Genomic DNA, 26,223 nt, shown 5'->3' on the forward strand with positions numbered 1-26,223 from the left:
TCAGCGGTGTTCAGGTGAGTAGCGTCAGTGTGGGCAGAAGTGGTTGTGATGGTGGCAGCTACGGAGGCATAAGAGATGTTCTGGTTAGGTTTTGGCAGCAGCAGATCTTGTAGCAGTCGCGGCGGTAAATGTCTGGCCAGTGGAACAGTCCATCTTCTGCGGTTACACCGGCACCATTTCCCACCTTTTCCACCACTACATTGATGACTATATCGGCGCCACTTTGTGCTCCCACAAGGACATTGAACAGTTCATCAACTTCACCAACACGTTCCACTCTGACCTTAACTTCGCCTGGACCATCTCAGACACCTCCCTTCACTTCTTGGACCTCTCCATCTCCATCAACGGTGACTGACTCAACACTGATATCTTCTAAAAACCCACCAACTCCCACAGCTACCTGGACTACATCTCCTCCTACCCTGCCTCCTGTAAAAATGCTACCCCTTATTCCGAATTCCTCCGCCTCCATTGCATCTGCTCCCAGGAGGACCAGTCCCACCACAGAACACACCAAATGGCCTCCTTCTTCAAAGACTGGAGGGTTTAGTTAAGAAAAAGAAGGAAGCATATGTCAGGTATAGACAGATAGATTGAGTGAATCCTTAGAAGAGTATAAAGGAAGTAGGAGTATACTTAAGAGGGAAATCAGGAGGGCAAAAAGGGGACATGAAATAGCTATGGCAAATAGAATTAAGGAGAATCCAAAGGGTTTTTACAGATATATTAAGGACAAAAGGGTAACTAGGGAGAGAATAGGGCCCCTCAAAGATCAGCAAGGTGCCTTTGTGTGGAGCCGCAGAAAATGGGGGAGATACTAAATGGGTATTTTGCATCAGTATTTACTGTGGAAAAGCACATGGAGGAAATAGAATGTAGGGAAATAAATGGTGTCATCTTGAAAAATGTACAGATTACAGAGGAGGAAGTGCTGGATGTCTTGAAACAGGTAAAGGTGGATAAATCCCCAAGACCTGATCAGGTGTACCCTAGAACTCTGTGGGAAGGTAGAGAAGTGATCGCTGGGCATTTGCTGAGATATTTGTATTATCAATGGTCACAGGTGAGGTGCCAGAAGACTGGAGGTTGGTTAACGTGGTGCCACTGTTTAAGAAGGGTGGTAAGGACAAGCCAGGGAACTATAGACCAGTGAACTTGACATCGGTGGTGGACAAGTTGTTGGAAGAATCCTGAGGGACAGGATGTACATGCATTTGGAAAGGCAAGGACTGATTAGGGATAGTCAACACAGCTTTGTGTGGGGGAATTTATGTCTCACAAACTTGATTGAGTTTTTTGAAGAAGTAACAAAGTGGAGTGATGAGGGCAGAATGGTGGACATGATCTGTATGGACTTCAGTAAGATGTTCAATAAGGTTCCCCATGGGAGACTAGTTAGCAAGGTTAGATCTCATGGAATACAGGGAGAACTAGCCAATTGGATGCAGAACTTGCTCAAAGGTAGAAGACAGAGGGTGGTGGTGGTGGAGGGTTGTTTTTCAGACTGGAGGCCTGTCACCAGTGGAGTGCCACAAGGATCAGTGCTGGATCATCTGCTTTTCATCATTTATATAAATGATTTGGAAGTGAGCATAAGAGGTGCAGTTAGTAAGTTTGCAGATGACACCAAAATTGGAGGTGTAGTGGACAGTGAAGAAGGTTACCTCAGATTACAACAGGATCTTGATCAGATGGGCCAATGGGCTGAGAAGTAGCAGATGGAGTTTCATTCAGATAAATGCGAGGTGCTGCATTTTGGGAAAACAAATCTTAGCAGGACTTATACATTTAATGGTAAGGTCCTAGGAAGTGTTGCTGAACAAAGAGACATTGGAGTGCAGTTTCATAACTCCTTGAAAGTGGAGGTCAGTGAAGAAGGTGTTTGGTATGCTTTCCTATATTGGTCAGAGTATTGAGTACCGGAGTTGGGAGGTCATGTTGTAGTTGTACAGGACATTGGTTAGGCCGCTGTTGGAATATTGCATGCAGTTTTGGTCTCCTCACTATCGGAAAGATATTGTGAAACTTGAAAGGGCTCAGCAAAGATTTACAAGGATGTTGTCAGGGTTGGAGGATTTGAGCGATAGGAAAAGGTTGAATAGGCTGGGGCTGTTTTCTCTGAAGTGTCAGAGGCTGAGGGGTGACCTTATAGAGGTTTACAAAATTGTGAGGAGCATGGCTAGGATAAATAGACAAGGTATTTTCTCTGGGGTGGGGGAGTCCAGAACTGGAGGGCGTAGGTTTAGGGTGAGAGGGGAAAGATATAAAAGAGACCTAAGGGGCAACTTTTTCACACAGAGGGTGGTACATGTTTGGAATAAGCTGCCAGAGGAAATGGTGGAGGCTGGTACAATTGCAACATTTAAAAGGAATTTGGATGGGTATATGAAGAGGAAGGATTTGAGGGATATGGGCTGGGTGCTGGCAGGTGGGACTAGATTGGGTTGTGATAACTGGTCGGCATGGACGGGTTGGACCGAAGAGTCTGTTCCCATGCTGTACTCTCTGACTCTATGACTCTCTGACTGCAAATTCCCCTCCCACATGGTTGATCATGCCCTCCAACGCAACTCATCCACTTGCTCCACCTCTGCCCTCGAACCGTACCCTTCAACCGCAACAAGGACAGAACCCTCCTGGTCCTCACCCTCCACCTCACCTACCTCTGTGTACATCGCATCATCCTCCACCATTTCCACCACCTACAAATGGACCCCACCACCAGAATATATTTCCCTCCCCACCCTGATCCACTTTCCATAAAGTCCGCTCTCTCCGCGACTACCTCGTCAGGTAGTCCACACGCCCCACCAACCCACCCTCCCTTCCTGGCACCTTCCCCTGCTAATGCAGGAATTGCAAAACCTGCACTTACTACTCCCCCTCACCTCTGTCCAAGGCCCCAAAGGAGCTTTCCACATCCATCAGAGTTTTACCTACACTTCCACACGTCATTTACTGTATCCGTTGCTCCCGATGCAGTCTCCACTACACTGGGGAGACTGGACGCCTACTTGCAGACCGCTTCGGAGAACATCTCCGGGATGCCCGCACCAATCAACACCACCATCCCGTGACCAAACACTTCAACTCTCCCTCCCACTCCACCAAGGACATGCAGGTGCTGGGCCTCCTCCATCGCCACTCCCTAATCACCCGAAGCCCGGAGGAAGAACGACTCATCTTCCGCCTTGGGACCCTCCAATCACATAGCATCAATGTGGATTTCACCAGGTTCTTCATTTCCCCTCCCCCCACCTTATCCCAGCTCCAACCTTCCAACTCGGCACCGCGCTCATGACCTGTCCTATCTGTCCATCTTCCTCCCCACCTATCCACTCCACCCTCCCCTCTGACCTATCACCTTTACCCCTACCTTGCACTCTTATCTACCTTCCCCCCAGCGCCACCTCCCTACCATTTATCTCTCCACCCTCTTGGCTCACAAGCCTCATTCCTGATGAAGGGCTTTTGCCCAAAACGTTGATTCTCCTGCATCTCGGATGCGACCTGACCTGCTGTGCTTTTCCAGCATCATACTCTTGACTCTAATCTCCAGCATTTGCAGTCCTCACTTTTGCCCAAGACTGAGGGTGTTGTACTTAAATGCACACACTATATGAGACAAGGTAAATAAGCTTGTAGCACAGATTAAACTTGGCAGATATACTATTGTAGGTATCAGAGGTATAGGTGCAAGGGGACTCGGGCTGGGAATTCAATAACCAAGGATACAAGTCCTAATGAAAGTACAGGTAGTGGGTCTTGTTTGTAAGAAATGAAATTGATAAGGATTGGTAATAACAAATCTGTGCGGGTAGAATTGGGGAACTGCAAAAGAGAGAAGACGCTGATGGGATTTGTGTACGGGCCTCCTAGCAGGGTGTGGTGAAGAAAATAAATCAGGAGAAAAGGCATGTTAATAATCATGGGGACTTTAATAGGCAAGGGGACTGGGAAATCAAGTTAGTGGCGGATCACAAGAGATTCATGGAATGTCTGTGATGTGGTCTCTTGGAGCAGCTTGCATTGGAGCTTAATAGGGAACAGGCATTTCTGGATTTACTGATGTGTAATAAGGCAGACATAATTAGTGAGCTGAAGGTGAAGGAACCATTAGGGGGCAATGATCATGTTATGTAGTTTGGGAGGGAGAGGCTGGAATCAGAAATAAGTCATTATAGCAGAATAAAGGTAACTATAAAGACATGAATGGGGAGCTGGTCGGAGTTGATTGGAAGTAGAATCTTGCAAGGAAGACAGTGGAACAGCAATGGCAGGACTTTCTGTGGGTAATTCAGGAGGCACAGCAGAAATTCATCCCAAGGAAGAAGAAACATTCTAAGGGAAGGATGAGGAAACCATGGTTGACAACAGAAGTCAATGACAGCTTAAAAGCAAAAGGAAAAGCATACAATATGTTGAAGATTAGTGAGAAGCCAGAGAGATGGGGAAGCTTTTAAAAATCAGGTTAGGATAACTAAAAAAGAAAGGGGGGGCAGAAATGAAACATGAGGGTAAGCTAGTTAGTGATATAAACGAAGATTACAGGAATTCTTTTATATATAAAAAAGGTCAGAGGGACTTTTGTTGGCAAATGAGGATGGAGAAGTAGTAATGGGAACAAAGAAATGATGACGAAGCTAAATAGAAACTCTGCAGTGGAAAGACACCAGCAGCATGTCAGAACGTCAAGAGAGCTCTATTTCAGGTACGATGTGTTCTTGTGCCAATTCTTTAAGTGAGGGTGGAACCATCTGGACTAGACAGCTAACAGGTACAAAAAACTACACACACACACACACACACGTGCACGCACAGACACACACACACAGGTGCACACACACACACACGTGCACACACACACACACAACACACACAGACACACACACACATGTGCACACACACACACGTGCACACACAGACACATACACACAGACACACACACATGTGGCACACACACACAACACACACACGTGCATACACGTGCATACACACACACAAAACAGAAATTGCTGGAAAATCTGAGCAGCTCTGGCAGCATCTGTGAAGAGAAATCAGAGTTACTGTTATGGGTACAGTGACCCTTCCTCAGAATAGAAATACTGCTATTGGGATCAATTTGTGAAACATTCTTCTGCATTGTGTTCATGATAAATAAAACAGAGTCACTGAAATATTTATTCATGTTCAAACCTTTTATTTGCCCTCTGTTCCCTACGTCCCTTGCATTATACTATTTATACTATTGCATAACAGAGTGAGTGTCAATCACAACTACGGAATGAAGCTTACAGCGATTTAACCAGTGCAGACAGGTTACATGATTTCATGGTTTGCATTAGAATTGTTCACACAATCAATAAACTGCTTCAAAATTTAAAAAAATACTTCCCATGCTCTATTCTGTTCAACATTTGGCATCTGTAAACTTTAAAGGTTCAATCTGAGGGAGTTAAAAATTGCACAACACCAGGTTCTAGTCCAACAGGTTTATTTGGAACACTAGCTTTCGGAGCACCGCTCCTTCATCAGGTAGTTGTTGGGAACCACCTGATGAAGAAGCAATGCTTTGAAAGCTAGTGTTCCAAATAAGCCTGCTGGACTAGAACCTGGTGTTGTGCAATTTCTAACCTTGTCCATGCACCGCACCCCCATCCCCCAGTCCAATACCGGCACCTCCAAATCTGAGGGGGGATCAAGATCAACTGGCTTTATAATTACATTTGGTAGCAAAGCATTTTCAAAGCTGAGTACATTTGATTACCACAATATTTTGAGATATATCAGAAAGGTGTGAATATTGCTAAACAAAAAAGGCAGATTTTGTCTCAATGCAACAAAGTAGATGACAGCCATTCTCTGGTGTATTTTTCCATTGGTAATGCCTTGACCAATCTGTGTTTAAAATTTAGACTCGACTTGATATTTAACTGTCAATCATCATTAAATGGAGCATTCTCCATGGCAATATATCTACCAATTAGAGTCTGTTTGCCAAGTAATCAGCATTCCCTTCATACCATATAAATGTTGCTTTCCTTTTACATTAGTTAGCATTTCTTATGAATTGCTCTGAGTGATATACAAGGCTGATATTATCTAATACTATCAAAAAAATGAATTGTAAATCTGTATGTGATGGCTTCATTACTGATGGAGTGGAAAAATGTTTGAAAAATCAAGTTTCGTCATTATGAGCCAGCTAAACATCTCTGATAGTGATGGAGCAATTTCCCGTTTTTGTTACAGTAGCTGAAATAACTACATTCCCTCCACTGACATAAATTTGTTCAGATCCTGAACTCAATTCTGCTTTAGCAAAATAACTTGAAGGTTCAAGTTCATAGTACATCTTGTAATACAGGTTTTCATCTGTCAGCTCAGGCTCAATTGGGATGTATACAGCAAAAACTGTAGAGTATAGATTATAATCATAGGGGTTTGAAAAGAGCAGTGAGAACTGGGTATGACCAAAAGCATAGGTGAGCACCCCAACACTACCGCAGGCTGTGCCTGAAGTCCGAACAAACAGAGCATCTCCTTTCTTCCCAGGGTTGATCAAGGGTGTTGGTAAGTTGTATATATAACCACTGTAAATGTACACCCTAGAGAGAAGAACATAGTGTGTTAACAGCACAAGAAGTAGGAACATGAGTAGGCCTTTTGCCCCCTCAACCCAGCTCCGCCATTCAGTAGGATCACAGATAAACTGACATTCCTCTCAACCGTTTTCCTGCCTTTTCCCCGTAACCCTTAATTCTCTTGATTAATAATCCTTGATCAAGAATCTACCTCAGCCTGAAAGATAAACAAGGACTCTGCCCACACAGCTCTCTGTGCAAAGAGTTCTAAAGACACCCAAATTTTCTTTAAGAAGAAATTCCTCATTACTTCGGTCTAAAATCAGCATCCCTTTGTGCTGATGTTATGTCCTCTAGTCGTTAACTCTCCAATGAGGGGAAACCGCCTCAGCATTTACCCTGTCAATCCCCTTAAGAATCCTATATGTTTCAAATAGATCACCTCTCATTCTTCCAAACTGCAGTAAGTACAGTCCCAAACAAAAAACTATGAACTGCAGATTATAGAATTATTATATCACAGAATCCTCATAGTGTGGAAACAGGCCATTTAGCCCAACAAATCCACACCAAACCTCTGAAAAGCATCCTACCCAGACACATCCTCCTTCCCTATCCCTGTAAATCTGCATTTCCCATGGCTAAGACATCTAACCTACGCATCCCTGAACACTATGGACAACTTGCACATCTTAGGACTGGTGGGGGGGGGGGAGAAACCTGGAGCTCCTGGCGGAAGCCCACACAGACACAGGGAGACCATGCAAACTCCACACAGAGAGTCACTTGAGGTTGGAATGGAACCCAGGTCCCTGGCACTGTGAGGCAGCAGTGCAAGCGACTGAGCCATCGTGCCACTGGAAATCTGAAACACAAACTGAAATTGAACGAGAAACACAGTAAATCTGGCATCATATGTACAGAGAAAGCAGCGTTTATGTTTCAGGTCCAGTGAGCCTCCTTCAGAACCTTCAATTCAATAAAATCCCAAACTGTTTAGCCTTTGTTCATAAGGCAATGCCTCCATACCAGATATCATCCTCCTGAATCTTCTCTGAACTGCCCCCAGTGAACTGCCTCCAATTAAGTAAATATTTATTCAAACCTCTGACAGCATTTCCTTACAATTACAGCCAGAGAAGGATTAGTCTCTAAAAGTCTGAATAGGGGGCCAACAGCAAATTAATCATAATCAAAAATATCAAAATAAACCAGCCAGGAAATGAAATGGTGCCATATTATCCTTAATGGATTCATATCAAATTGGTTCATCTTGTTTATTTTAAACACAAACACTGCTAATTAACCTTTGAGCTACAGGGAGAGGTTGAATAGGCTAGAGCTGCTTTCCATGGAGGGTCAGAGGCTGAGGGCTAACCTTATAGAGGTTTATAAAATCATGACAGGCAACTTCATAGAGGTTTATAAAATCATGAGGGGCAAGGATGGTCAGCATGGACAGGTTGGACCGAAGGGGCTGTTTCTGTGCTGTACATCTCTATGACTCTATGACTCTATGACTCTAAACATGCTGGAAGTCAAACGTTGTTTTAGTGCTGCAAACTCTCCAGTCCTGACACAGAGAACTGGGCAGACTGCAGTTGTGAGTCTCAATTATCTACAGACAGAAGCCTCAAGGTTGCCATGATTTCTGACATACCCTCATTCTCTTTGCCCTACCTTTTCCTTCAGCTAAATCGGCTGTGAGTTGGGGATCCACCTTGCCAACCCTCTTCTCTCTTCACACGTGATCGCAATGACTGGCAAAGTAGGCTCGAAGGGCTGAATAGACTACTCCTGCTCCTAGTTTCTATATTTAAGATCAAATGCACCAAAATTTCAGTCATCCCATCTTATTATCTCCTTCTTGTGCCTGATTCCATTCCTGTGAAGCTCCTTGGTCTGTTTGCCTATATTACAGGTGGTACATAAATGTAAGTGTGCATCAAGGCCAACTGAGTTCAAAGCAACTCATGGGAAATTTTACAGCATCAGAGATCTTTTCAAAGCACCCTGCTTGTTGAGCGAAGGCAAAACCAACTGAGACCTTAAACTATGTGTGTGATACATATTTACTTTTAGTGAATAATTTATCTACTTAATGGGAGCAAAGAGGAGTACACTTGGGAGAAAGAAATTGAATGTTGTGCTGCTGGGGCTAGTAGCGACTGGTGGGAGAAGACTTACATAGAGCATTAACATCGGCGTGGACCACTTGGGTTGCTTGGCCCTGTTCAGTGCTGCACATCTTGTGAAACATGTAATTTTATCAAAGTAAAATCCTTACATTTATAAAGTGCTTATCAAAACCTCAGGATAACCCAAAACATTTTACAGTTAGGTAAGTATTTCTGAAATGTAGTTGTTGTTGTAACATAAGAAAAAAAAACAGGCAATTTGTACAAAACTAGCTTCTACAAACAGCAAACTATTATCACACACACTGGACCAGTAAAACTATCAAGAAAGCTCTAGCTTAATGTTGTGCTGCGACTTCTTAAATGATTTTTATAAACCTCTATAAGGTCACTCCTCAGCCTCTGACGCTAATTTTAGTCCATTTTGTCACATTTTTATGTTTTATCTGGAAAATATGAATAACTACACACAGTACTTTTTAAATCTTTTGAAGACAAGGATTGCTGGTGAATTCTGAGATATCCACAGAGTGGCAAGGTGTTCTGGGAGTGGGGTGTGGTAAGATATGGCTGGAATCGAATGTGAGGGATGGTATAGGGGTGGGGTAGGTAGTTAATCAGGCAAGTTTGGTAAGATACAGTGAGAAAACTTGCTGGGCCTTACAGGGGAAATCCCTCCAAAAACCCCAACACAACTCAAATTTATCCAAAAACACGTACAATCTAGCCCTGGTTCTTGTTGAGATGAATGTTTTTATGTCCATTAATAAACCTTGCATTTTCCACTATTATATCTCAAGCTTTTACATAATCTGTGTTCTGTGCTTACTATTACTGTCACATAAGAACATACAAACAAGGAACGAAAGAAGGCCATTCAGCCCTTCAATGCTGCTCTGCCATTCAATAAGATTACAGCTGATCTGATTTTAACATCAATTCTTTATCTCTGCATATCCTGGATAATATTTCATCCCTTTGGCAATCAAAATTCTATCTACTTCTACCTCTGACACATTACATATATGTAACTGACTGACATACCAAACCATATGGGTGGCATGGTGGCACAGTGGTTAGCACTGCTGCTTCACAGTGCCAGAGAGCTGGGTTCAATTCCCGCCTCAGACGACTGTGTGGAGTTTGCACATTCTCCCCGTGTCTGCATGGGTTTCCTCCCACAGTCCAAAAATGTGCAGGTTAGGTGAATTGGCCATGTTAAATTGCCCGTAGTGTTAGGTGTAGGGGAATGGGTGGGTTGCGGGTCAGTGTGGACTTGTTGGGCCGAAGGGCCTGTTTCCACACTGTAAGTAATCTGAGAGCAAATAACTCACTGCAAGAACCTCTTATGCTGGAATGTCACAAGTCAGGATATCATGTGACTGTTTTAAAGTTACACTTGGGCCTGGAGTCTGCGTTTTAATACATCATCCCCCTTTTCCTTTTAAAGGTTAGGAATTTTTTTTACAAACATGTACAATGATGACATAGATATATAATTTTGACATATAACATGATTAGATCACAATCTGTAGTGGGCCGTTTGTTGAATATCATTTGGGATTTATCCTACTTGATACTTTCAGCATGGGTGATGAAATTCTAATTGGATAAGTTGACTTATTCTTTATAGATCTTGACCATTGGTCATCACAGCATCACATGACCGAGGCTGGATACAATGATCTGTCCACAGATCCATGTGATCGTGTGAAAATCTCAAAATCTGATCCTTAGTTTGAGTTGGTTCAAGTTAGGATAACTGTTTGCACGCTCTTCTACCATTAAGACCTTCTTCCCAACCTCATGCACATGTGGTTGGATGGTTAAAGTTTGAGAAAAGAACTTTCCTCATCTATCTGCTGAAGCATGACAGCTATTGGTGAGGCTAAAGTTTGATGAGTAGCACATGGATATAGTGTAGTTATCCAAAAATCTTGGCAAGTTATGATTATCATAACTTTTACTATGTGAATGGTGCATTCTGTGAGGCTTATACTGAGGCTAGTGAGGGGACAATGTAATATGTTAAACACTCCATTTGCTACATGCCCAGCGTACTGCAAACCATTGTCAGGCACAATTTGTTGAGGAATATAATAGTCAATTTGTCAACAACTGATGCACTGGCAGTATCCTTGATTTTTGGCGCAAAAGGAAATTTGGTGAAATAGCCAGTCATTAGAATCTAATCATGTCTTTGGACATGGAAAATATCCAATATGTAAAGAAAAATCCTGTGGGAGATGAGAGGTGCCTTTAATTGCTTAGGTTTACGGAGTTGATATGTATCACACAACTTAATGAATTGATTATCGACGCTGGCACAATATATGGGTTCCCATGCCAACCTCTTGGGTTTTTTTCAGGATCCTCATGGCGCATATGAATATGATCCAGCATGGTTCAACATGGAGCTTGCAGAATAACGACCTGCTTGTCTTTGAAGATTACATTCTCAGAGAGTACGGACTCATTTCTGAATGCTAAGAAGAAATGTATGAGCTCAGGGACCTGAGCTGGTGTTCAGGCAAATGATGATAATTTTGCAGCTGATCATCAACTGTTGTAACTTGCTGAATCTGATCTGACTGGCTGTGACCAAAATGCGTAAGACTGTTGTTGAGACTACATTCCAGTTCAGATTTGCTAATAGCCACTCGTAGATCTTTTATTTTTATTGGGATTTGGAAATTTGCTAACAACATTAGAATTGATCTTTAGGGAACCTAATTTGTGTCTACTTTGAAACAAGTAACCTTGAAAACTTCCCACATGTTGTTGAAATATATCCTGGCTAACAGGTAATCCAAATAGTAATGTGAAGAAACTGGATCTATTGAAAGGTGTTTGAAAAGTTGTCAGTCCCTGTGATTGCTGAGAGATTTAAGGAACACTTTGGTTTTGACATCAAGCTTGGAAAAATGCTCAGTGTTTGAGATATTGGGGCTAAGCTCTTCCAGGGTTGGACTCTTAGCTGGGCATCTTTTTTAGTACAAACTTCAGGCACCTTGGAATTAAACAGACACGTATACTGCCATCTCTTCTCAAAACAGAAAATGTTCTGGTCAGTGAGAACCTCATTAGCCTGTTATGGTTTTGGTGCCTGTTCTTGAACTACCCACCCCCCAGCAGGACAGTTTTAGCTGTACAGACGGTCCCCGATTTACAGACATCTGACTTATGAATGCTTGTTGTTACGAATGCGATACCATATATGGTTGTAATTTTGAAGACCCGACAATGTAATTATGAACAGCTGCTTTCCACTGTCATGTTTTGTGTTCCAACTTGACAATAATTTGACTTGCAAACAGACTCCAGTATGAAACCCATTCCGAATCTCCCACTCTTCATTGAATCAAAAAAAAAATGATCATTGTTTTATCAGCAGGGAGATGGATCAGTTTCAACCTTTCCAACTGGGAAAAGCCTCAACTACCTGGCAACTGGAACCAATGAATGTCGCAGCCAGGTTGGTAGCTGTTTCAATCTTTGCAATTAAACTGGGTTTAAATTAGATTAGATTAGATTACATTACAGTGTGGAAACAGGCCCTTCGGCCCAACAAGTCCACACCAACCCGCCACCCACCCATACCCCTACATTTACCCCTTACCTAACACTACGGGTAATTTAGCATGGCCAATTCACCTGACCTGCACATCTTTGGACTGTGGGAGGAAACCGGAGCACTCAGAGGAAACCCACGCAGACACGGGGAGAACGTGCAAACTCCACACAGTCAGTCGCCTGAGGCGGGAATTGAACCCGGGTCTCTGGCGCTGTGAGGCAGCAGTACTAACCACTGTGCCACCGTGCCACCCACAAAACATTTCTCTCTGACTAATGCTCCTAACACTCTGAGGCGGGAATGGAACCCGGCTCTCTGGTGCTGTGAGGCAGCAGTGCTAACCACTGTGCCACCGTTCCTGGTCTGGAACATACAGTTATACCTTTGAATACTCACGCAGGTGAGGTGAAGAATTGATTCTCGGTGTTGTTACTAATTTCAACATCAACAGCTCTATTAAATTCATCCGATGTTGCAGCCATTCTGTAAAGATCAGACAAAATGGCACTCAGTCAGTAGTTGAAATTTTATTGCTGGAACAGCACAGCAGGTCAGGCAGCATCCAGGGAACAGGAGATTCGACGTTTCGGGCACAGGCCCTTCTTCAGGAATGAGCAGAGAGTGTTCAGCAGGAGAAGATAAAAGGTAGGGAGGAGGGACTTGGAGGAGGGGCGTTGGAAATGTGATAGGTGGAAAGAGGTCAAGGTGAGGGTGATAGGTCGGAGTAGGGTGGAGGCGGAGAGGTCAAGAAGAAGACTGCAGGTCAGGAAGGCGGTGCCGGGCTGGAAGGATCCGGCTGAGACAAGGTGGGGGGAGGGGGGATGAAGAAACTGGTGAAGTCCAAGTTCATCCCCTGCGGTTGGAGGGTTCCCAGTCGGAAGATAAGACGCTCCTCCTCCGACCGTCGGGTTGTTGTGGTTTGGCGGTGGATGAGTCCAATGACCTGCATATCCTCGGTGGAGTGGGAGGGGGAGTTGAAATGCTGTGCCACAGGTTGGTTGGGTTGGTTCGTCCGGGTGGCCCAGAGGTGCTCCCTGAATCGCTCCGCAAGTAGGCGGCCTGTCTCCCCAATATAGAGGAGGCCACACCGGCTGCAGCGGATGCAGTAGATGGACAAATTCACAAATGCAAACACTATGTTATCAGAAAATAAAAGGCAATATTCCACAGTGATTGTCAATCTTAAATTCTGATGGAATCCAGAAAGGTTTCAATTCTTTAATGAATTGTGTTAATTCATGGGCTGATAATGTGCAAAACTCCATTTACTGAGGCTCTGTGGTTGTCAACAGTTAGGGTCTTTCAGGATACCGGGAATTTTCAGGAAGTCTGGTACATGTAGGAGACTTGAATAGACAAGGAAGACAGTTTATGGGACTTCCTATCAATGGCACGGTTTGTGCCTTCACAGGTTTTCGGACCTGATGTTTAGATTGATTCCAATCTAAAAAGTGAAATAACAGAGTTTTACATAAATTCATGCAGTTTTTGAGCTCAGAGTTCGACATGAATCTATGTGGTTTTTGAGCAAAGTGCAATGTAACTTTGTACCAAAAAAATTCACCACACACAATATATATGTGTGCATGTTGGTCTTTGTCTGTCTGTGTGTGTGTGTCTGTCTGGGGTGGGGGTTGTGAGTGTGAGAAAGTGTGTGTGTGTGTGTGTAGTGAGTGCAGAGTGTCTTAAGTTTGTGAGGGGGTGTATATGTGGGAGTCTGTGTGTCTATAAGGGTGTATGTGTGTGTCTGTGGGCGCGTCTGAGTGTATCTGTGTCCGTGTGCATATGAGAGAGTGTGTGTGTGTGTGTGTAGGAATATCTGTGTGTGTGTGTATAGTGCAATGGTGATCACCTGTAATGTGACATGAACCCAAGGTCCCGGTTGAGGCCCTCCCTATTTCACTTTTTCACTGTTATTTCACTTTTTAGATTGGAATCAATCTAAACATCAGGTCATAGACAGAGAACACAGGGGGCTAACACCTTCAACACATTGTCTAGCTATCACCATTGTTAACAGCTACCCCGAGAATGCAACTTTAAAAAAAGGGTTTTGTGATTTACACATGAAAGAAGTGAAACTATCACTGTATTCTAACAGATGAAAGGCTTAACAGACAATCAATTCTTCAATGTATAATTTCAGTTACATCACACTGCAAATTTTTGCTATAAATTCTGTGTTACGATTGAGCCCTCCACAATCACCTGATGAAGGAGCGTCGCTCCGAAAGCTAGTGTGCTTCCAATTAAACCTGTTGGACTATAACCTGGTGTTGTGTGATTTTTAACTTTGTACACCCCAGTCCAACACCGGCATCTCCGAATCATTCCAAAAGATAGCATTTCTCCTCATCTCCATTGGAGGAGCTGAAGTTTCAAGAGTCTCATTGGCTCAGGAGACTGAATGGGCCATTAGATTACTAGATTAGATTATTTACAGTGTGGAAACAGGCCCTTCAGCCCAACAAGTCCACACCGACCCGCCGAAGCGCAATCCACCCAGACCCATTCCTTTACATTTACCCCTTCACCTAACACTACGGGCAATTTAGCATGGCCAATTCACCTAACCTGCACATCTTTGGATTGTGGGAGGAAACCGGAGCACCCGGAGGAAACCCACGCAGACACGAGGAGAATATGCAAACTCCACACAGAGAGTCACCTGAGGCAGGAATTGAACCCGGGTCTCTAGCCTGTGAGGCAACAGTGCTAATTCTTGAATTTTGGTCAGACATTCCTATTGGCTTAAGCATAGCCTTTTATTTGGATAGTTTTTTTTTAAATCAGCTGCTGGCAGTTATTGATCTACCAAAAGATGGACTGTCACTGAGGTTTCAATATTTTTCTTTAAACATGCAAGGTTGAGGTTGGTGTTCTCTGTGCGTGATTGTAATGATATTGGACAATTGGTTCCTATCATTATAGGTGGGACATCATCCATGTAGTGGACAGTGAAGGAAGTTATCTCGGAGTACAATGGGACATTGATCAGATGGGCCACTGGGCCAAGGAATGGCAGATGAAGTTTAATTTCTGGCAGGAAAATGGAGGGACCCGAAAGACCTGCCCCAGGAAGGAGAACTGACACGAAACATTCCCAAACCCATAAGACACCTGCCTGACATGAAATCTATCAGAACATACCTGGAAAGCAGCCCAAACACCTCTGTAAAATATGTGGCTCCCTGGAGCAGCAAATCAGCAGCAACTGAAACCAGGAACTAACTGGGCAAATTGGAACACAAGCAGAAACTTACTTTCTCCACTGGAACTTAAAAGCCACACAGTAAATTACCTGCTACACTGGGTCTGAAGCAGACCCTCTGCAAACATACACAAAACTGCAACCTATCTGCTCCACAGGGTCCTAGGAAGGATCGCTTAACTGGAAGCAGTCACAATCCACTCCACCAGAACATGGGACACTCAAATGTAAGAAACCTGCGAGGAAACAGGGTAAGCATGCTAGTAAGACTGAGACTATGCGGTTTCAAGAACCCCCCCCCCCCCCAGCTTACTCCTAGCAAATGTACAATCTCTGGAGAAAAAGATGGATGAACTCAGATCACGGCTCAGCTTCCAGAGTGAACTGTGGGACTGCTGCGCACTCTGCTTCACAGAAACCTGGCTCAACCCATCCATTCCTGACTATGCACTTCAGGCTGATGATTTTTCCATCCATCATATGGACCATGCAGTGTCCTCGGGTAAGACAAAGGGTAGAGGGGTTTGATTTTTAATCAACAACTTGTGGTGCACAGACATTGCAACCCTGGGCAGCCATAGCTCTCTAAAACTTGAATTCCTCACCATCAAATGCTGCCCCTTCTATCTACCATGGGAATTTACTGCTGCTATACTAGCTCCTGTGTACATACTGCCACAAGTAAAGGTTGAGGAAGCTCTGGATGTGCTGTACATCCATCACTAACACCCTGGAGACTGAATACTCCGAGGCCCTGTTTATTGTAACTGGCGACTTTAATCAAGCCAATCTAAGGAAGGTGTTCCCAAGTACCACCAGAACGTTACCTGCCCCACTAGGGGCCTGAACATTTTAGATCACTGCTACACCACTGTGAAAGATGCCTATCGCTCCATCCCCTGCCCTCATTTCGGGAACTCCGACCACAAGGCCTTGTTTCTTCTCCCGGCTTACAGGCAAAACCTCAAGCAACAGACCCCCTCACGGATAAAGGTCCAGTGCTGGTTGAAGGAGGCAGAGGATCAACTCCGGTGCTGTCTGGAATCGGCTGATTGGGCCATGTTCAAACAGGCCGCAAGTACCTTGGATGAGTACGTCACCACCGTCACAGACTTTATCAGCAAGTGTGTGGTGGACTACATACCAAGGAAGTCAATCTGGGTGTTCCCCAATAGGAAATCCCGGATGAATCAGGACATACAGAACTTGCTGAAAACCAGATGTGAGGCCTTCAGATCAGGAGATCCACTCAAATATAAGGAATCCAAGTATGACCTTTATAGAGCCATTAAGTGGGTGGCACAGTGGTTAGCACTGCTGCCTCACAGCGCCAGAGACCTGGGTTCAATTCCCACCTCAGGTGACTCTCTGTGTGGAGTTTGCACTTTCTCCCCGTGGGTGTGCTCCAGTTTATTTGTTTTCCCTCTTGAAAGGTACAGGGTGTCCTCTTGTGTTTGGTTACCATTATTTCTGAAGCCTTTTCTCCCTTCCATTTTCAGCTTTCTCTTCTGGGAGAGAAAGGAAGGGTCCACATTATCTTCCTGCAGTGCTGGATTGTCTGTAATGGGGGAACAGTTCCCAAAGCACTGAGTCAATTTATTTTGCTATTAACCTCAAACGGGTTAAAAAATTAATCAATAGGCTTTTCATAAAAGAAGAATTCATCTTGTTTCTTAACATCCTCTGAGGCGCAGACATTGCACACTACAGTGGGCTATTTTACCTTTCTGTTCTGGCAATGCCACCGACAGTCAGGTGAGGGAATATAAACAAGTTTTATTGATCATAACTGCATAAAGGGATATTAAAAGAGGACATCTTCTGGAGTCTCACAGACTGAGGCTCCAGTTCCATGTGATCAGGTGTCACAATGACATTGTTCCATTCACACATGCTCAAGAGCTATTTTTACAGTAAGTATGTAGTTAACTTTCTACTTCAGATGATCATGAAGGGATCAACATACAGGTTGTTTTGTTATAACATGCATCTCATTAATACAAAATCGCTATAACGCGATCGACGATTGACTGCTTCTAAAGCGCAAACTTTTAAAGCATGTATTGGTTATAAAGCAATTTTGGCCTCATTAGTTTAAATGGTGCTGCTATTGTGTGATTTTCTTATACCACGGGAATGCATGAGAACGGAATTACCACATAATAGCAAGAACTGACTGTTAACTGCAAGTTAAAAAGAAGTACAGAGAATGCGGGAGAAACTCAGCAGGTCTGGCAGCATCTGTGGAGAGAGGAGTAAGAATTACATTTTGAGTCCAGAATGATTCTTCTTCTGAAATTCACAAGTGCAATTCTTTCTTTTCAACTATGGAAATGATAATGATCAGATCTGATAGTCAAGATCAATGAAAATTGTAAATAGGGACTCTGAACATCATGCTGTGCACCACAAAGCACAGAACATAACAGTTAAAAATCACAGAAGAACTTCCAAGTTTGACAAGTTATGCTTGTACTATTAATGATCAAATATCAGGACTTCATCACAGTCGACCAAACCACACCAGACCAAACCACTTGAATGTCAGAAAGACTAATGTCAGAGAGCTCATCTTTCCACTTCATTTCAGGCACATTGCTTCTGGCAGGCTCAATATTTGCATCTGGACTGACTCAGCATTGCGCGGCTTCCTTGTAGGGCTCCATGCACACAAACAGCGGAAGCTGCATTGGGAAACAGTGAGAGAAGCTGCACAATTATTAAAAAGACAAAGATACGACACAAGAGAAAAGAGCTGTACTGATTTTTTTTTTAAAAGAGGAAAAGCAGAGGACAATCATAGGATAAAAAAAGACCCACTTCAGTCAGGCAGGAAGCTCGGGTTGAAGGCAGGCTGCTAATTATTGCAGTTCTGTAAATCTCCAAAAGGCTCAAGTCTTATTATGTTTGTCTTTACAGTTACTTTCACATCCCTGTGACAACTGCTGTAACCACTCCCCAATGACCCCATACCGCAGCAAGTGGTACGCCTCCCTTGACATGGTACGCCTCCCTTGACATTTTCATCAAGTTTTAGAATTTTAAGCTATTTCATGCCCATATAATATTGCACTATGTTCACATGCAACAAACTCAAACTTAACAGAGATTTATTGCATCAATGTTTTAATAAAATGGCACTAAATCATAAGACTAAACACAAGGCAGTTTACAGGGAAGGTAGATAAATACATGAAGGAGAACACAGGATGAAAGGAAGCTAGTTCAGTTTCAGTACTGTAAATTGGAGAAAGTTTTCTAAAGCGTCAACAATTAGGTTTTATTTTCTGAGACAAAGCTGGCATATGTGTAAACTATACTGAATGAACTTCAGAGAAAGCAAGGACTAAATGTTCTAGTCCCACACTGGTGAGTTGTAAACAAGGGAGATTACATTCCCATGATGGCTCACCCAGCATGATCCAACCAACTCTGACCATTCATTTTACTGAAGACCAGCAAGGCCTAGACTGGCACACACACCACTTCCCAAATTGAGTTCCTTTACAGAGTCCATTAATAACTATCCAGGCTGTTTACTGCCTAGCTTCAATTTCAAGGCTTGCAGGAAGAGTTGAAAGTCATGGAGAACTCCAAGTTCAGCTAAGAAGGAAGGTGACCCTCCTTGAAAGGCCTTATTTCAAAACCGGTGTGCGGCACAGTCTGCTCTCTCCTTTGGGTTTTCCCTCTTTTGTGGCCTCTCCATTGAGAGACTCACCTCCCTCCCTCTCTTCTTTTTTCGGTTTTTCTCCACTCTACCTCAGTCATACCTGCTGTAAGACACCACTAGCCAATCCCTCACTGACCTGATCCCTGCCTCCGCGACTTTGAATCTGTTTTGTGGCTCCAATCATAGCAAGTCTGACTACTGGCACTGCAGGATGGAGGAGGTGTATTCAGTAAGTCCTGTCTGCAGCAGGGCAGCCAGTATCAGGGATGTATTACTCATTCCTCACCTTGGAGGTCAGTCATCTCAGCTCAGGACATCTCTGCAGGAGGTCATCAGAGTAGTGTCCTAGGCCCAACCATCTTCAACAGCTTCAGCATTGACCTTCCCTCCATCATAAGGTGGGGATGTTCGCCGAAATTGCACAATGTTCAGTACCATCCACAACTCCTCAGACATTAAAGAGGTCCGTGATCAAATACAACAAGATCTGGACAATGTCCAGGCCTCTGCTGACAAATACCAGGTAACCTTTGCAGCACACAAATGTCAGGCAATGACTATCCAATATGAAACAATCTAATCACCACCCTTTGACATTCAATGGTGTTACTGTCACTGAATCCCCTACTATCAACATCCTAGGGGCTATCATTGACCAAAAACACAACTTGACTTGCCATATGAACACAGTGGTTACACAAACAGGTCAGGGCTAGGAATACTGCAGTGAGTAACACGCCTCCTGACTCTCCCAAGCCTGCCCACCATCTACAAGGCACAAGGCAGGAGTGTGATGGAATACTCCCCACTTGCCTGGATGGGTGCAATAACACTCAAGAGGTTTGACACCAACCAGAACAAAGCTGCCTTTTTGATAGGCACCACATCAATAAACAGCCACTCCTTCCATCACTGATGTTCAGTAACAGCAGTGTGTATTATCTACAAGATGCACTTTAGAAATTCACCAAGGATGCTTAGACAGCACCTTCCAAACCCATGACCACTCCCATTTGGAAGGACAAGGGCCGGAGCTGCAAGGGAACACTACCTCCAAGATCCCCTCCAAGACTGTCACCACCCCCGGCTTGGAACTATCATCTTTCCTTCACTGTTGCTGAATCAAAATCCTGGCATTCTCTCCTATTGGCATTGTGAGTTATCCTTTAGCAGGTGGACTGCAGCGGTTCAAGAAGGCAGCTCACCACCACCTTCTCAAGGGGCAACTCGAGATGGGCAATAAAGGCTGGTTAGCTAGTGATGCTCAGGTCCCACAAGAGGATTAAAAAAGGCAGCAGGAGTAGGCCATTCAGCCCCTCAAGCCTATACTGCCATTATATGAGAATGGGAGAAAGTGAGGACTGCAGATGCTGGAGATCAGAGCTGAAAATGTGTTGTTGGAAAAGCACAGCAGGTCAGGCAGCATCCAGGGAACAGGAGAATCGACGTTTCGGGCATGAGCCCTTCTTCAGGAATGGAGGAGTGGCTAATCTGCTTAAGATCTCAATTCTCTTTCATATCAATCCCCCATAGCCTCAATTCTTTGACGTTTATCAATTTATTCCCCTTCTCTTAAAATACTTTCAGTGATTGACCCACGCTGAAAGAGGAGATAGATAGTTTCACCAGCGCAGTTAATGGAGTGTGTCACATGGCAAAAGGACAATCAGAGAAAGGATGTAACAGAGTTATGGGAAAAGAGTCAGGTACAGAAAGTGAGAATCACAGAACTGGCAGGGTAACAGAAATAAAGAAGTAAACAGAAACCAAGATTAGATTACATCCAATATAGATTTACATAAATCCTTAACTTTAGCTTAAAACAAGGGTGTGTATATTGAACTCAGATGTCACTTGCCTTAGTCAGTCACATAGATGCAGAAAAGTCTGTTCTCTTTTCCATTCCACGCTGCATGAGTCATCTACTTCAGCAGTAAACAGTTTTTTTTTCACTTAATTTGATGGGACACAGGAAGAGAGCAACAAAAACACAGAGAGCGAGGTAAATCACACAGGAGATAGCTTACCAACTGAAACCTGAGGCTGATTAGCCTACTGTGTAGTTCCCAGCAGTTAGGGGTTCCTTCTTATTGGAATAGTAAACATGGAGAGAAGGAATAATAGGGATATAAAGGGAGAGAGAGGTGAGAAAGGCAGTGAGAGAAAGATTGAAATGAGAGTAACAGAGACAGACCAATCTAACGACTGTACAGAAATGGTGACCATAGTAACAGATCAAGTGTTAAGGTCCCAACAGCAGTGATTAAACCATTTGGCCCACCCAGTGTCCTGACCCCACCATATATTCTGGAGAGTTGACTTCCACTGGGATCCAGTTCTCTTGGTGTGCTAGCAATAGCTTCAGGGAACCCATTCAGATCATCACATTGAGACCTACCAGTTTGTGAATGTGGGCTGATTGCCTGGGACTGATCCTGTACCCTCCATGGGCCTGGATATTCCGATGATCAGAGAATTGTTGGAATAGCACTGGCTGGACTTGTGGGCAGTGACCATGCAGAATCCTAGACCAAGCTAACTCTGAAGGAACCACCTGAGAAAGTGGAAGTTCTAATGGATGATTCCCCTGAAGTCTGGAACCCTCAGAAAAATTCCACTAAAGCCAGACAATTCGAAGGATTCATCCATACTTAACCTAATCATTACCCAGGAACTGTTAGAGGATTAAAAACCTACTCCAACTTGTGGGCAACTATGACAGTGAACAGCCCCATCCCCCACCAAATCAGCAGTGATGACCCCCAACTACACCCCCTCTGACCCCAGACTGCAGTCAATCACCTACTAACCAGAGAATTCCACTCCCCAACCCAATTCCACATTCCCACCACTCAATCCCCTCAAAACTGACCATGCCATACGCGATGCCCGTGGCACTAAAGCCCAGTGACGCCTCCCCCTTTGCTAGCCTGACAACCATCTACCCCCCTTCACATTGCCCCAACCCTGCCACCCCCATCGGAGCTGACTTTGCCAAAATTCCTGGTCATGACACCCCGAACAGCCAGTCTGACAGCTCCCCTGTCCCAACACTATTGACACTCCCCAGGTTGACCACCCCTCCATCACCTCGACCTATGCTAAACACTTCATCGCTGACTTGGCATCCTACCTATCTGGCACCCTGTCCCTTGTATACCTTACCCACTTACCTTGTGTCAGCCACTGCTCAGGTGACTTTGGGACCTTTGATGTCAGAAATACAGCAACAAGTGTCAGAAGAAGCTGCAGCCTGCAAGCCACTCCTGCACTGGGTGGATTTCCTGTTGGTTACCTCCGAGACAGGGCAGGTTCAGAGTCCTTTTGAAACTATCTGCAAGACCCGAAAGCATGTTGTTAAAAATATCATTGTCATCAGAACACTCACAGTATGGACCACAACCCCAGATAACTTATGCAAATATCAAACTTTAATTCCACTATGTATTGAGACAGCCAAGGTAACTGTGGAAGTGAATTGGGTGGCTGCATGGAAAAAGATTGTGGAATGTCAAACTGTTACAGCCTCTTGCTCTGAATGTTGTCTGCCTGCCAGCCATTGTTGAAATGAATCAGCACTAAAGAATTTTAATGAAGCTGCAAAACCAAAAGTTCCAAAATCAAATTGTTCAACTACAAACATCAATGCTGCTGGTAACTTGCACTGGAAAGGCTGTAAGATTCAACTATTCTTCACAAACAACTAAGGGAATGATGTGTAAATTGCACTTTCATCAATTTTTCATACACACTTCTTATCCATAATCTGTCTGAACATGTGTTATTACTATTTCTCCTTGCGTCTAGCAACCTCCTTTGTTAACTCAAGAAAGCATGTTAAAATTAGGTTCAAGGTGCAGAGGAGGGAAATTTAAAGAGGGGTGTGAGGCAAATTTTTCACACAAACGGTGGTGAGTGCCTGGAACATGATGCCAGAGGAAGTGGTGGAAGCAGACACAATAGCAGCATTCAAGAAGCGCCTAGACAAATACATGAATAGGAAGGGAATAGAAGGATAAAGATCCTGTAAGTGAAGACAGTTTTAGTATGGAAGGGCAAAATGTGTTGGCGCAGGCTTGGAGGGCTGAAGGGCCTGTTCCTGTGCTGTATTGTTCTTTGTTCTTGTTCTTTAAATTCCTTTGACTTGAGGGAAGGAACCTAGGATCATAGAATGCCTACAGTTTGGAAGCAGGCTATTCAGCCCATCTAGTCCACACCGACCATCTGAACAATATTCCACCCACACCCACCCCCCCCAACCTATCCTTGTATCCTGCATTTCGTATGGCCAACCACACCTCCTCCCAACCCCAGCCCCATGTAAAAACACTATCCCTTACTCCCAATTCCTCCACCTCCACTGTATCTGCTCCCAATTCCTCCACCTCCACTGTATCTGCTCCCAATTCCTCCACCTCCACTCCTGTTCATCCCAGATGGCCTCCACTTCAAGGACCACAATTTCTCCTCCCACGTGCTCAACAAACCCTCCAGCGCATCTCCTCCACTTCCTGCATCTCCGCCCTTGAACTCCACCCCTCCAATTGCAACAAAGATAGAATCCATCAGTCCTCACCTTCCACCCTAATAATCTCCAGATTCAATGCATCATCTTCCACCATGTCTGCTACCTACAATCAGACCCCACCACCAGGGGTATATTTTATGCCCCCCACCAACCCATCCTCCACCCCCAGCACCTTCCCTTGCCACCACAAGAGGTATAAAACCTGTGCCCACACCTCCACCCCCACTCCCCACCTCCATCCAAGGCCCCAGAAGATCCTTCCACATCTGGCAGAGATTTACCTGTACTTCCACACATGCTCTACATCCCCTCTACATTAGGGAGACAGGAAGCCAACATGCAGAACACTTCAGGGAACATCTCTGGGACACACGCACCAAACAACCCCACCACCCTGTGGCCAACCACTTCAACTCCTCCTCCCACTCCGCCATTATCATGTAAGCCCTCGACCTCCTCCATCGCCAACTCCAAGGCACCTGACACCTGGAGGAAGAACACCTCATCTTCCACCTTGGGACTCTCCAACCACATGGCAGCAACATTGTGATCGACATACTCTCCAGTGTAGCCTGATTCCAGGCAGTAGTCCCTGCTCATGCTCATCCTCCAATCCACTCTCCTAACCCCATTGTCCTTCTTAGCTTCTTTCTCCCTTCGATTGCATCTACATCAATTCACCCTTACTCTTGTCCTAAATTCCCAACTTTCTGGTGCCTGGTTTATCACTGGGAAAGATTGTGGTGCTGGAAAAGCACAGCAGGCCAAGCAGCGTCTGAGGAGCAGGACAATTGATGTTTCAGACAAAAACCCTTCGAATGATGAAGGGCTGATGAAGGGCGTTTGCCCTAAACATCGATTCTCCTGCTTCTCGGATGCTGCCTGACCTGCAGTGCTTTTCTAGCACCACACTCTCGACTCTAATCTCCAGCATCTGCAGTGCTCACTTTCGCCTTATCACTGGGAAAACCCGCTCCGTTTTTCCCACAGAATGCTCCATATCCTGACTGGGGAGAGAATGCTCCCAAAGTACAGTATGACAGATATTATCCCTTACCTCATGTCATTTCTGTTCTTTTGTCCAAGTATGGATGCATCTCTATCCTATTCAGTTTCAAACAGTAAAACCACTTGAGTTGTTGTTATCTCATGTTAGCTGAAATCCAGGCCAGAGAAACTACTGGAACTTGTTCTGTTAACTACTGGGTAAGATCCCAACCACTTTTGATAAAAACATGATCTTTCCTCAAATAGGAGATAAGAATATAGAACATTACAGCACAATACAGGCCCTTCAGCCCTCAATATTGTGCCGACCTGTGGAACCAGTCTGAAGCCCATCTATTCTACACTATTCCATTTTCATCCATATGTTTATCAAATGACCATTTAAATGCCCTTAAAGTTGGAGAGTCTACTCCTATTGCAGACAGTGCATTCAATGCCTCTACTACTCACTGAGTAAAGAAACTACCTCTGACATCCATCACCCCTCAACTTAAAGCTATGTCCCCTCATGCTAGCCATTGCGTCTGAGTCATAGAGTCATAGACATGTACAGCATAGAAACAGACCCTTTGGTCCAACCCGTCCATGCTGACCAGATATCACAACCCAATGTAGTCCCACCTGCCAGCACCCGGCCCATATCCTTCCAAACCCTTCCTATTCATATACTCATCCAAATACCTTTTAAGTGTTGCAATTGTACCAGCCTCCACCACTTCCTCTGACAGCTCATTCCATACACGTACCACCCTCTGTGTAAAAAAGTTGCCCCTTAGGTCTCTTTTATATCTTTCCCCTTTCACCCTAAACCTATGCCCTCTAGTTCTGGACTCCCCGACCCCAGGGAAAGGACTTTGCCTATTTACCCTATCCATGCCCCTCATAATTTTGTAAACCTCTATAAGATCACCCCTCAACCTCCGACACTCCAGCCCTAGCCTGTTCAGCTTCTCCCTTTAGCTCAAATCTTCCAACCCTGGCAACATTCTTGTAAATCTTTTCTGAACCCTTCCAAGTTTCACAACATCTTTCCGATAGGAAAGAGACCAGAATTGCACGCAATATTCCAACAGTGGCCTAACCAATGTCCTGTACAGCCGCAACGTGACCTCCCAACTCCTGTACTCAATACTCTGACCAATAAAGGAAAGCATACCAAACGCCTTCTTCACTATCCTATCTACCTGCGACTCCAATTTCAAGGAGCTATGAACCTGCACTCCAAGGTCTCTTTGTTCAGCAACACTTCCTAGGACCTTACCATTAAATGTATAAGTCCTAGGATTTGCTAAGATTTGCTTTCTCAAAATGCAACACCTCGCATTTATCTGAATTAAACTCCATCTGCCACTTCTCAGCCCGTTGGCCCATCTGGTCCAGATCCTGTTGTAATCTGAGGTAACCCTCTTCACTGTCCACTACACCTCCAATTTTGGTGTCATCTGCAAACTTACTAACTGTACCTCTTATGCTCACTTCCAAATCATTTATGTAAATAACAAAAAGT

General features: G+C 44.3%; 1 protein-coding gene across 1 annotated transcript; it reads right to left on the bottom strand.

The window, feature by feature from the left end:
• Positions 1-5,583: 5,583 nt before the first annotated feature.
• Positions 5,584-18,478, bottom strand: LOC122563286 (DELTA-sagatoxin-Srs1a-like). Its single transcript, XM_043716984.2, has 3 exons — positions 18,331-18,478; positions 12,696-12,782; positions 5,584-6,611 (listed from the first exon to the last, which is right to left on the bottom strand). Exons 2-3 carry the CDS (start codon positions 12,779-12,781, stop codon positions 6,209-6,211), a joined length of 489 nt encoding a protein of 162 aa, XP_043572919.1. The 5' UTR covers position 12,782; positions 18,331-18,478; the 3' UTR covers positions 5,584-6,208.
• Between the last annotated feature and the right edge of the window lie 7,745 nt (positions 18,479-26,223).

This window comes from Chiloscyllium plagiosum, unplaced genomic scaffold (genome assembly GCF_037043375.1).
Source record: "Chiloscyllium plagiosum isolate Xiang-an unplaced genomic scaffold, Cpla_swu_hap1 HiC_scaffold_26, whole genome shotgun sequence".
Lineage (NCBI taxonomy): Eukaryota > Metazoa > Chordata > Chondrichthyes > Orectolobiformes > Hemiscylliidae > Chiloscyllium > Chiloscyllium plagiosum.

Coding starts and splice junctions, on each gene's coding strand:
- LOC122563286 (XM_043716984.2), bottom strand. CDS start 12,781: ATGGCTGCAACATCGGATGAATTTAATAGAGCTGTTGATGTTGAAATT. Junction 6,612..12,695: donor CAATTCTTCACCTCACCTGC/GTGAGTATTCAA, acceptor TCTTCTCTCTAG/GGTGTACATTTACAGTGGTT.